The 12,415-nt window shown below is 38.5% G+C and overlaps 1 protein-coding gene across 1 annotated transcript in view; it reads left to right on the plus strand.

The window, feature by feature from the left end:
- Nucleotides 1–12,415, plus strand: part of USH2A (usherin) — a gene marked incomplete at both ends in the record, with an annotated part of 378,822 nt that overhangs the window by 151,624 nt on the left and 214,783 nt on the right. Inside the window, 4 exons of the mRNA XM_080614877.1 lie at nucleotides 3,892–4,165; nucleotides 6,894–7,097; nucleotides 7,230–7,310; nucleotides 9,580–9,765. Coding sequence (XP_080471003.1) covers nucleotides 3,892–4,165; nucleotides 6,894–7,097; nucleotides 7,230–7,310; nucleotides 9,580–9,765 — 745 coding nt within the window. The remainder of the gene's footprint in view (nucleotides 1–3,891; nucleotides 4,166–6,893; nucleotides 7,098–7,229; nucleotides 7,311–9,579; nucleotides 9,766–12,415) is intronic.

Consider the following 12,415-nt stretch of genomic DNA (forward strand, 5'->3'; position numbering starts at 1 on the left):
GAAACCAGCCAAAGAACTTTCTTACCAGTGGAGTTCTCCCACCCTCTTAATTTGTTCCATTATCTGCTTTATAACACTACCATCGTATTAGAATCTTTCTAGCTTTTGTCTTAGCATTTTCTAGCAGCTGCTGCAAATTTGCATGCTCTAACATCTCTTTTACAAGTAACAAATCCACACAATACAAGGTATAGTTTCTCATTAGCAACTGGCTAGTAGATACAGGTGGTTTTATACACAAAATCACAGCTTCTAATAATAGCTACGTTACAAGCACACATATTCAAGTTGTTACTTTTCAGTTGCCCCCAAGTGATGTCCTGCAATCATTCATTTTTCTCTTCCTCTATCTCATTCTGCTTGGGGTATTCACTGTCAGCTCCTGTAGCTGAGGCATCGGATTCCTCCACTGGTCTGTCCAGCTCATGGCAAGGCTTTGCAAACTTTGCAGGCAGCTGCATGGACCTGTAGGTAGGAGAACACAAACATACCCCCTCTCCCAGGCTATCAGCTCCTGAGAAGGAGCTGGGTTAGAGTGATTCAAGGGCATTCTGATGGGAAAGAAATGTGAAGCTACAGCTGCCTGCCTGCTTATCAGCAGCCGTAAATACCTGCCAGCAACGGCACTTTGCATTAACCCTTTCTTGTCCAAAATGTTAACCTGCTACCCATTAAAACTTTTACACAAACCCAACAACAAAAAATATACAGAACACTGTCTGCCCTCAGCACACACACACGCACACACGCATGGGATCCCACAAGCAAACTCCATACAATTACAATATTTGAAACACAAAACCTAGACAATCATGATTCCCACTATATGGTCCCTCATACGGAGCGTGGCGTAAGGACCCTGTGAAGACAATCAAAAATCAGCTCCAAGCAGCATCATCACAGTGTGAGGTGGCAGGCTCAACTTTAGCGGGCGTCCCCGCAGAGGCTCTGCCCCCCCGACATCGCACGAGCCTTGGGCTTTTACACTGACCAAAATGCACACTCATTCGGATGCAGGTGGCCAGCCTACATCAGGAGAAGTGGTCAGCAATATCCATAAAAAATCTCCAAGGGCTAATAGAGACATGGATATACATGGATATATATTTGCCAACTTCTAGTACATGTGGATAACAAAGAGACTATCAAATGAGTTGTATATGGGGTTTCAAGTCCACAGCCCACCACGGCACTCACACAACGTGTTCAAAAGGCTATAAGGGTACCTCTTTTTTTTTTTTTTTTCCCTAGAAAATCAAAACCAAACTGAACACTCCAGCCTGGTAGCCAAGGATAAAGACAATGTTGTTAGTAGGGAGGATTCCCCCAGGGTAGTCTTTGAGGGTTGCTGTCGCTCGGTGTGGGGAACCCCCCTGTCCCCTGCCCTGTCGCACAAAGGGGAGTGTTGGCAGGGCTCACAACGCTCCACTTCCCGGTTTTTTGCTGCTGTTGTTGTTGCTGTTGCCGCGGCCGCAGTTTCTGGCAGTCTCGCTGCAGCTCCAGCGCTGCCCGCTCGGCCGCGTGGCCCGCGGGCTCCGGCCGCGCCTCCCGGGGCGCTTTCCTCCACAGCTCCCGCGCTTGCACCCGCGGCTCCTCCACTCACAGCGCCTCCGTGTCCCGCAGCCGCTCCAGCAGCTCCTCTCCTGGAGACAACTTTCTCGATGGCACCCCACGTCTCCCCCAGATCTCCTGCTTTCTTTTTCCCAGCCAAGACCGCTTCCAAAAGCTCTTGGCGGATCCGTCCCCATCGGGAGGTATCTAATACGTCCACGGGGGCCTCCACCGCCCCCCGGCCTCGCAACCATTGGATGCAGTGGCCCGCTGGCCTCGAGTGTATCGCCTTCGGCAACCCAGCTTGCTGCACGAGGGCCTCCAGTACCTGTACCACGTGGCTCACATCCATCACTATCACATTGAGGTCACCACTTGTAGTTTCTCGCTACTCGTGTGGTGAGGGACGGAAGCACTAGTTCCCTCCGAACTAGGGCTGAGACATAGAGCATTCACGGAATGCGGGTCATCAACGATTTATTGCGCAGTTAGAATTCCTTATATTTGCCGCCTAAGCACCTCCCCAGGGTCAGCTGGTTCCTGTCCCTCCTGGCAACCTCCCGTCCATGCACCAATCCCTACAGCTTTGGCTTTCCTAATTCCATCCTTATACGCTCAGGTATATGAAAATAAGAATTGAGTGTATAGATATCAGTATTAATAAAATTTCGCAGTGGTGTTTAATATTTGTACCCCAAATTCTGAAAAGCAAGCATGCTTTTAAGCATTAAACTGAGAGCCTGCTGTGATAGAGCTCTCTTGTTCTGTTGAGAGATGGTTAACTCAGATGTCTGGCAAAATAAGATAATCTTCAAGCATTTTTTTATTTAAAGTAGTAATATATTTTCCAAGATTAAAAATGTTATCCAAGGCTAACAATTTATCTGTTGTTTTTCTGAAGTATGCTCAATACCAGGAAGAATCCTAGATCTATGCAGGACTTGCTTTTTTCTTTTTAACTTCACCATGCAGAGCAGTTAAAACATTGGTCCTCTAGCTGCACTTGGCCATTCTAAATGTCAGTCCATGTCAACACAAAAAGCACAAGCATCATTCACTGCCTGCTTTAAGACTATGCCAAGATGAGTAAATTGGAAGAGGGATGTGCTGAGTAGTGACCCTGTGTCAAACACCCTGCCCTCTCTCCAGCTTCCAGATCTCACAGACTTGCTGGCATATTACTGCAGTCATGCTGCTGTAATGCTTTCTTCACACCAGCACAGTGTGCTTTGTATTAATTCTCATCAAGGAAGAAAAACAGGGGCTTGTCCAATGGACTGCTTTGTCAAGCTATACTCATCAGCACTGATGCCATGTCAGTCCCTTCACTTGTATTATAGAGTCCTTGGCTATGAAGAGCTCTGAACTCATGGAAATAGGAAAAGTTGTGATCCAAAAGAATCAAATAAACAAAATCCCTCTGTCTTGTGAGCTAGCAGCCAGTGTGCCCTCTGAAATAGGACCTGAATTGCCACTGGCACCTCAAGTACTGAGGTCATTCTTTAGATGGGGTCTCTGTTAAGAAAATATTGCAATATTAATAGTAACCTAACTATGTGAGTTTGTCAATACTGGTGATAAGCATTTATATTAAATCTGTAGTTTTATAATAAGATTTTGGCATGGGAATGGTAATGCTTTTTTTTGTGAATGTATCTGTATTTTTCAAAACCCAGTTCATCACCTAAGTATACAGTCCTCTATACATGCCAATTTATAGTCTCAGCCTATTTGTGTTCCATTCAGTTAGGATAAGAGTCTTGCAGTAAAGCTTTGGAAACTTCTGCAGTGAAAAATTTAAGTAAAATGTATTTTTATTAGAGAGTTAGAACATTAATCTCAAAAAGCACACACAAACCCAATTATTTTCTTAAAAGATTTAGAAGAATAAGGATGTATGGATGTAAGAATCAGTGTATTCTGGAAACTTTTGAAATTAAGTTTACCAGCCAATTGAAAAGATCTTAATCAGGTCTGACATTTCATCTCCATATTATCTTGTTGCATTCTTCTAAAAAATGAATTGACAGATAAAATACTGTTTTCTTATTCTCTAAAAAGCAAAGCAAATCCTGGTTCATTATGTTTTCTTTTTACTTACTTAGTGCCATACTTAAGAAAAATCAGAACATACATTCCTACGTTCTGAATTAATCGATACACAATATTAAGCATATTTTGTGTAAACAATTTTATGATGATGTATTCTATCTGGAACTTAAAAATTTGTTGTTCATTGATTTTGTTTATTGACTGCCTTTCTTTTTAAATAGCTGTATCTGTTGCTGCTGTGTATGTGATGTCTCTTTCAAAATCTTTTTTCTGTTTTAAAATGCACAGATCGAACTGAAAAGTGGAATGTTTAACATCTTTTTAAAAACTGGCATTGTCTTTACACAAGTGGATCTCTGGTTAGGACTGTCTTATTGTGATGGGAAGTGGAACAAAGTCACTGTGAACAAGGAGGGCTCTGTAGTTTCAGCAAGTGTGAATGAACTGAGAGAGCAGATGCTTGAACCCCATGTTCAGGAGCTGAATGTAAACTCACCTGTCTATGTAGGAGGAATCCCACCTGAGATTCAGAATTTTTATAAGGAACTGGCATTAGAACAAGGTAAGATTCTAAGAAGAATGTGTGTTTCTCAAAGCCTACTGTCACACGCAAGGTAGACATTCTGCAGGTGATAGTGTAAATTCATGAATGTGTGACATGGATATTTCCTCCCACCCATTGTTGCTTTATCTACCAATTATTTCTACCCATCTAACTTCACTTAGTCCTGATCCTTTTGTAATGATATAAAAGATCTTCCAACCTAGTGATCCTGAAGCAATCTAACTCAGGAGAGGAACTGATGAGTAGCAAATGGTAATCTGAGATGCCCAACCAGAAAGAAGATCTGAAGTCTTCGTCAGAGAAAACTAGTCCAGATAAACTTGTTTCATTTGATCAACTTGTGCCACTCATAGATCTGAAATAGAAAACCAGTGGAAACAGTGGAAACCAGTGGAAAACAGTTATCTGTGTTATCAGGAGGACGGGAGACAGTCATGTTTTTAGCAATCACTGTGATCCTTCTGTTCTGGAACAGGTCAGATTTCTAGGGAAAAGAGAGAAGTATTAAATACAGCCTGACACTAATGGCCTCCAAAAAGGATACCGTGTTAAGTAGTAAAAAAGTGTCTATTACACTATCTCTGTTTAAAGTTTGGGTTTGTTTTTTCATTAGTTATGAAACTATTAATCAGTTATGGCATTATTTCAGATATTTTGGGCAAGTAAGTAGCAGTCAGAGAGAGATTAGTGGGGAATCTAGTAAGTGGCTTTGAATGCATGAACTCATATTGAATGCGTGCATTCAAGTAAGCTCTGCAGAGCTGCATTGAAACCATATGATTTCATAGCTATTCTATAGAATAGTTTGAATCAAATCCTGCACTGGCCTTCACAGACAGCTCAAAAAAAATTGTTTTAAGTATTCCTTCAGCTGCAGGTATCACATATATCATAATTTACCTCCAGGTTCTGTGTGCATAATATTTATGGCCCAAAAGAGCTAGCCAGTCGCACCCTGTCAGTGTTGCCTCGTAGCAGATGGTGTAGCCTCTTGAATGGATGCTTTCACAACTCCTGCAGCAAAGAGATCTGTGAACAAAGAATCTAGGGCAAAATAACATCTAAAGTGAATGTCTGAAGTGCATATTTAGGCACATCAATAAACATTACTTTTTTCACCAAGCCTCCTAAGCATGCAACAAATAAGATGGTGGCTGCAAATTTATAGTCAGAGAATCTGAAGATAAAAACATTCCTGTTTGTTCCTAAATACAGATTTAGATGAGCAAGATCAGGCATTACAGCTTTGGAACATACTTTTATTTAGGACTACAATGATGTAGTTGTATGCTAACAGAATATAGAGACCTTTCCATTTTAATAAATAATTACAAAAGGTTTTCTCAATGGTTGCTTGGTAGTTAATTTTGAATAAGGGAATATTGTTGTGCTCACAGCAAATAAGGGATAAATATCCTTCTCCTACCACCCCACCACTTGGCTGGCATCAGTCAGAAATCTTCAAATAGTGATAAACACAGCTAAAAAGATAGTAAAATTAATGTATTAAAATAGATTGTACACTATGCATCTCATAGTAAATTAGACAACTGCTCATTTTGTCTAATGATTAAGATGCCTGTGCATGCTGGGATTGCCACAGACTGCCTAAGAACCTGAGCAGATTGCTGTCGAGTAGGAGTTGAGTTTAAATTAGGATATATTCATTTTAAGGTGCAGTTTGTGTAAATCCCTAGTGTTATGGAGAGAGAGGATGATTGAAAATGGGTGTCCACCTTGAATGCCCTTATCTTTTTACATGAACTATGTATGGATATTGGATTGCCAGATCAGGATAAGTACAAATACTACTCTGATCTGCCATCTTGTAGTAATAAAGGTAGTAAAAATACAGAAGATTAATATTGTGCTTTCACAAAGGAAGAAATGAGCACTGATCTGTGAGAGGCTGATCTGTAATTTGCAAAGTTAATTCTTCCATGAGTTGAAATCTTCAATTTGGTTACTGTTTGCTTTGTTTTTACGCTGAACACCAAGCACTGTACACAGATTTGAGAACTATTTTGTATCAATTTATTAATTCTTTTCTAAATTAAATCATAGAGCTATATAGAAATTTTAACAACTGCATGCTGATTTTTTATAGTGGTGTTTTTACTACAAGTAACTAATCTAACATGTGTGTAATGTTGATGGGAATGCTACACTCACAGAGAGGAATATATATTATATTTATATATAGAAAGAAATTTAAAATGAAGTTACTTACTTTTTCTTACAAATGAATAGTTTGAGGTTATGTTTCAAGAGTATATTTGTAAACAGCATGCCAGCTATATCCCCATGCGGAAGATCTTCTGCGATGTCCTGAAGTACATGACATTTTCAATCTAGAATTTTTCTCAGTTTGTGGAAGCATGTACATTAACAAAATACTAGCTAGCAGGCAGCAGGAAGCTGAATTCAGAATCACTTTTAAGGTAAAAATTTTGAAAAGAGAAGTGACAGGAGAAAACTATTTTCTTGCAGGATGGCAATGATAGTAATGGAAGTATAGTTCACTAAGGTAGGAACACAACACTAGAATACCAGGGATTTTTACCAGCTGACTATTGTGAAAGTGGGGACAGAATTTTGTGTTGGAAGTCAACATATTCACATTACAGTCTTTAATGTTGAAAATACAAAATTTAAAGGAACAAAAGTGATTCCTAATTAATGAAGGAAGCTCTTTATGTGATACTAATCTCTTACTGTTTGCTAGGTTTCGGTGGTTGCATGAAGGATGTTAAATTTACACGAGGTACTGTCGTTAACTTGGCATCTGTGTCCAGCAGTGCTGTCAGAGTCAATCTGGACGGATGCCTATCAACTGACAGTGCTGTTAACTGCAGGGGAAATGACTCCATCCTAGTATACCAAGGGAAAGAGCAGAGTATTTATGAGAGTGGTCTACAGCCGTTTACAGGTAACACATTGGTTCCTTAAATAAAATACATCATTTTTATTTCATTCTGTATTAATGTATTACCATGTCCAATGTTTTTTGGTTTGTCTTTTTCTTTTTTTCTCCTCTATACTTCTCTGTATTTTTTTGAAGAATACCTTTATAGGGTGGTTGCCTCAAATGAAGGAGGATCATTACCTAGTGCATGGACCCGTGTTCGTACAAGAGAATCAGGTAAATATAATTTTAAGGCTTGCTTATTCCCATTTTTCATTAGTTATCTAGTATCATGTTGGAGAAAATTCCACCACAACAATTTTGAGTAAGTTGCATAGTGTTTCTGAAGGAGCAAAACTGCTTAATGCTTTAATAGGCACCAGATTGCTATCTTCAGCTATAAAATGTTCAGGCAAGTATTTTCCACACAGAATTCAAGGTCTTTTCCAAGTATATATTAGATTATATAATTATGTGAGAGCAAAGAATATGAAAGAATTGAACAACATTAACTAAGAACAGCCATGCATATAGGTATGTTCATATGTGCATGTATAACCTTATGGTACGCAAGTCTGCAGGACTAAGTAAATCTCTATTTTCCTATGTATAATTAGTTATACAAAATCAAATGTAGAGAAGAGAGATACTGCAATAGCAGGCACAAGCTGTGGAAGATAAGAGGCCATATAGTTGATAGGATGAAGAGTATCTTGTGAAAGCTTTTCGTTACATTATCTGCACACGGGTGTGCTGCTCAGTTCTGGTAAGTGAGGATTCTTTTAACACAATCTGTTCCATAGATTGTGTGTGAAAATGTGGCAATATGTACTAGAAAAGCAGCATGTGACTTCTGGAGAAAGTTTCAGCATAAGAACATGATACCTGCTGAGCCTTAGATATATTTTATGAAGAAAATTTAAAAGACCTTTCCTATTCTGTTCAGTGTTTTTGTAAACCTTGTTGAGCCAACAAGTTTTAGCAGATTTACAATTCTGCATATTTTATTTAACCAACTTTCCCTCTGCTGTAAAGCGAAGCCTAATTGCGTTCCATCAATGCAGAGAATTCTTATGATGCAAAATATTCAATGTATGATCTTAAAAAATGGTACAATACCTGCATAAATATTGGACTTGCAAATGCATTCTCATACAACTTACTGCCATTATTTTGTGTAACATCCAGAAGAGAGAAAAAAGTCATGCATATTTTCATATCAACTGTTTGACAACTGTAAGGTTTACCATAAATCTATGTTTGCAAGCTGACCACAGCACTGAGCAGTCCATGTTCCCTGAGGTTGGAGAATAATTACGCTATTTAATTATTTTTGAGTTGGTTTTGTTATGTCCCTTATGAGAAGACCATCTGCTATACAGTACCTTACTTTGCGCTGTGATACACTTCAGAACTAATAAAATCAATATACTACTGAAGCATTCCTGTAGTGTCGCGTTCTTACTTCACACAAAAATAGCAATTTCCAAGTATTTTTGTACTTCACATTCTGTTACCCTTATAAAAAACAAGACTATATTCATATTTAATGAAACTAAACAATAAAAGTACCAAAAAAAGAGGTTGTTGAGAAAAGCAAACGATCAGCAGCACGGCTAGGGAGACCGCATGCATTTACAGCAAACTCATTACCTATAGTGTTCCTTGGGCCTGTCTTCTGCACCCCTTGTGCATCATCTGTGATGAAGTTGTTACTAGCCAGACCTTTACTTGGTTTAGTAATATCTAATAAATAGTTAAAGGTTATGGGAAGTTAGATTATTTTTTTGCTTGTTTAGGGCTTTTTTTATTGGCAACTGTATGCATATATGGCAGAGGGCTGGAACTAGATGATCTTAAGGTCCTTTCCAGTCCTAACTGTTCTATGATTCTATGACCTTGGCTTTCCAGTTCTTTTAAATATCTTCATTTTTCTTCTTTTCTTTTTTTCTTTTTAATAAATACAAAATCCTACTTTGCTCTGAGACAATTGTGTGGCATTGTGGAAGTATGAAAAGAAATGGAAAATCTTACATTTTTTTTAAGTACTTTTGTAAATGAGAATGCCCATCTTTAGAAATGATTCCTAGGTGTGGCATTCTGTGGCTTAGATAGCCAACAAGTAACTCAAACCCTTCTCTCTTGCAGAACAGTCTTGTTTCATTCAGTTGTATGATTATAATGCCTGAACTTGTTAGCTACGTACAATTCACCTCCTGTCTTTGTGAATGATGCTTAAATTTGTTTGATACATTAAATGTTTTTGGAAAATCGCAACAAGACAAGTAGGAATGTTATGTAGATGGAGTTTTGATGATCTTGAAATATAGCTTAAACTCAAGATGTGCAGTCATATTAAATCAATGCTGAAAAGTTACAACTCTAATAAATTGTATTTATGCTAATGGTTGAGTCTGATTTACTGCAGCCATTAAAAGTGAAGAATAGGGGCAATAGTCTCCTTAGAACTGCCTTTTTCTGTATTTTCTATTTTATCCTTCTGCAGTTCCGCAAAATGTGCCAACTCCCTCAAGAGTTCACAGTATAAATGGTTACAGCATTGAGGTCACCTGGGACAAACCGGCTGGGGTCATAGGTGTAATTGAGAAGTACATTTTGAAAGCATACGAAGAAGATGGTCCCAATGTACCCATCACTAGTGCTGAGCTTGCTGACACTAGTATGCTCACAGGTAAATGTTAAGTACCATATTTTAGGCACATCTAGTAACACAGGTTGCTTATATCTCCTTTTGTTGAGCTATAAATTATTACTTCTCTGGTTTTGTGTATACACAGTATAGCTAACATATGGAAGAGTACTGTTTGTCTCAGCATGCACATACATAGCAGTGCACTGTCTTCAAAGAATAATAAAAGTTAAGATACAACACAAATATTAAAAAGCAATTTTACTCGAGGTATGCCTTCCTAACCTATTGGGGGAAATGCTTTTCTGTTTGTTTATTTTGATTTTTTTTTTCTTCCTTCTTGTTACCTAAAGTCACACACATAAATTCACGAATTACCAATTCACCTAAATTAACTTTAAACATGGGTCCCAAACCATTTGACCTGATGTGTGAAAGCACTTGCCTGATTTTGATCATGTTAACCTAACTGATTTCAGTTGGAGCTAGTGTGCATTTATGCTTTGGTTAATACCACTGGGAGGTGGGTTATTATGGAATGAAGGGATCTGGGTCCTTGGGTTTATGGAGTTTGGTCACTGTTGAGCTGTGGGTTGTGAGCTATAGGAACCATTGAACACAAGATGTTTCCTGGGGTCTAGTTCTCCTTACTCCTAGGGGGCAGATGTTTTTAGGAAGAAATGCTGGACTCTCTGCTATGTAGAGAACATTTTGTGACCTCCTGTCAGCTTAAGGTGGATCTGGCTTTCTGCTCTCTATTAACAGACTGCATTTGCTGGCTGCTACAAGTTTGCCTGGGAAGGAAACGCATTACAGACAACAGTCTGTATTATGTTATGTGATGGCTGAGTGTGGCAATAGTACAAAATTTTACTTTCATTGGAACAAACTGTGACCAGTAGATGTGTTTATATGCTATCTAAAATTAATTGTGTCATTCTTGACGATTTAAAAATTGCTAACGACATAATGCTCAAAGATGATGCTTTGGTTTGGCTGGACAATGGAACAATCTTAGAAAGTGCTTTAACCCTCAGGCAAGATATTATTGCTGCTTTCCTGAAGCCCAGGTAATATGTGCTTAGTTTTTGTTACGTAAGTTTGTATGTTTTGTTTCTCTGCCATAACGTATGTATAAATTTTCAAGAGCAAAATGGACGTACTCTGTTTTCTTCAGTTAGAAATCTCTCGACTGTAATGTGCTTATAATACCAAAAGTGCACAGACTTTCTATTCTTACTGTGATTTCTTTGATGAACTTGTTGATTTGAATACTCTTTGTCTATTCTGTAAAGCAATACAAATTGTATTAGTAGAAATTAAAGACCAAGCATATGGATTAGGTAGCTTATTAACAGATGATGGTCAGAACTAACCTTTTGTTTAACTTTGTTGGTATTGTGCCAAGATGGTGTGTGAGGGTTATGAAAAAGTCTATACCAGGCTGGACAGGTATCTGCATGGAGCTTTCAGGATGCAGAAGAATGTCAGATTCCCTTATGTTAAATGGAGATGGTAAATGGATCCTGGTTCTTTAGCCTGTTATAGCAGATAGCTGTTGAATACTGAAAAATGAAATTACCCTAAGAACTTAAGAATGGCTGTATTTAACTGCTGACCTCTCTGACAATGTCAGATTGTAGATGCTTAGAAAGAAAATGTAAGAAATGTGCTAAGCATAGAGTGAGTCTTTTTGTTAATACAAATTCAACTGGGAGTTAGTGAAACTTCTGAGCTGAAAGTTGCATCTGGACCATCATGCTTAATGGTTTGTGGTAGAATTGTCTTTCTTTTTTTTAAAATACATCTATGCTTTTGGCTTCTGCAACTTGCTATGTCAGTAAGTTTTTCAATTCAGTTTTGTGTGTGTGGAAGGAGTGCTTCCTTTTGTTATTTATAACTGCTGCCCAACAGTTTAGTTATGTATTTTCCAGTTTTGGCATTGCATGAAATATGTAATTTATGTCCTCATGTTGAGGTCAGAGCTGGGACAAGTGAAAAATTAAATCACTGCTCTTGAAATTATTTTGCCTTCAGCCCATTGATTTCAGTGAAGCCTACACAGATGGGGTAGCCTCTGGACATAGAGAAATGGTTACCCACAGATGTGAGGCTGCCAGTAAAGGTGTGTCTTTTGCTGCTGAATTATCTTTCCTTGTAAATCAAAAGTTAATGTAAAGACAAAACCCCACCAAAAGGTCTGTCTTTGCTTTGGGTTTGCTGAGAAGGTAAATTTTTCTTATTTTTCTCCCTAATTTGAAGGGAATTTCTTTAGAAATTCTTTTGTTTAATTCCATGAGAAGATGCTACAGTAACCCCAACAGCCAGGCTTGCTAATGCAACAGCAGAAGGGAAAGCACAACGGGCTGTCCTGTTCGTGTCAAATTCAGAAGAACCTGTTGTGCCTTTGTCAGGAAGAAAACCTGAACTAAATATTAAAGGTAAAGTAAGTCTGTAAATAAGCGTAAGCTCACAGCCTCAAATGCCTATTTCTGACTCCTCAGAAAAAAAAGGCCTTCAAAATGTGACCCTTGTAGTCTTCAAAATGTCTTCTTTCACTTTCATCCAGAAAAGAATATTCAGCAAATTTAAATCCTTAAAAATCCTTAAAATCCTGACTGCTGAGCCAGGAGTTTATTGGATAAGGTAGTATATTTCAACATGGGGTTCAGGATCTGTATTCTAGGATGAG

The sequence above is a fragment of the Psittacula echo genome (assembly GCF_963264785.1).
Source record: "Psittacula echo genome assembly, chromosome: 4".
Taxonomy (NCBI): Eukaryota; Metazoa; Chordata; class Aves; order Psittaciformes; family Psittacidae; genus Psittacula; species Psittacula echo.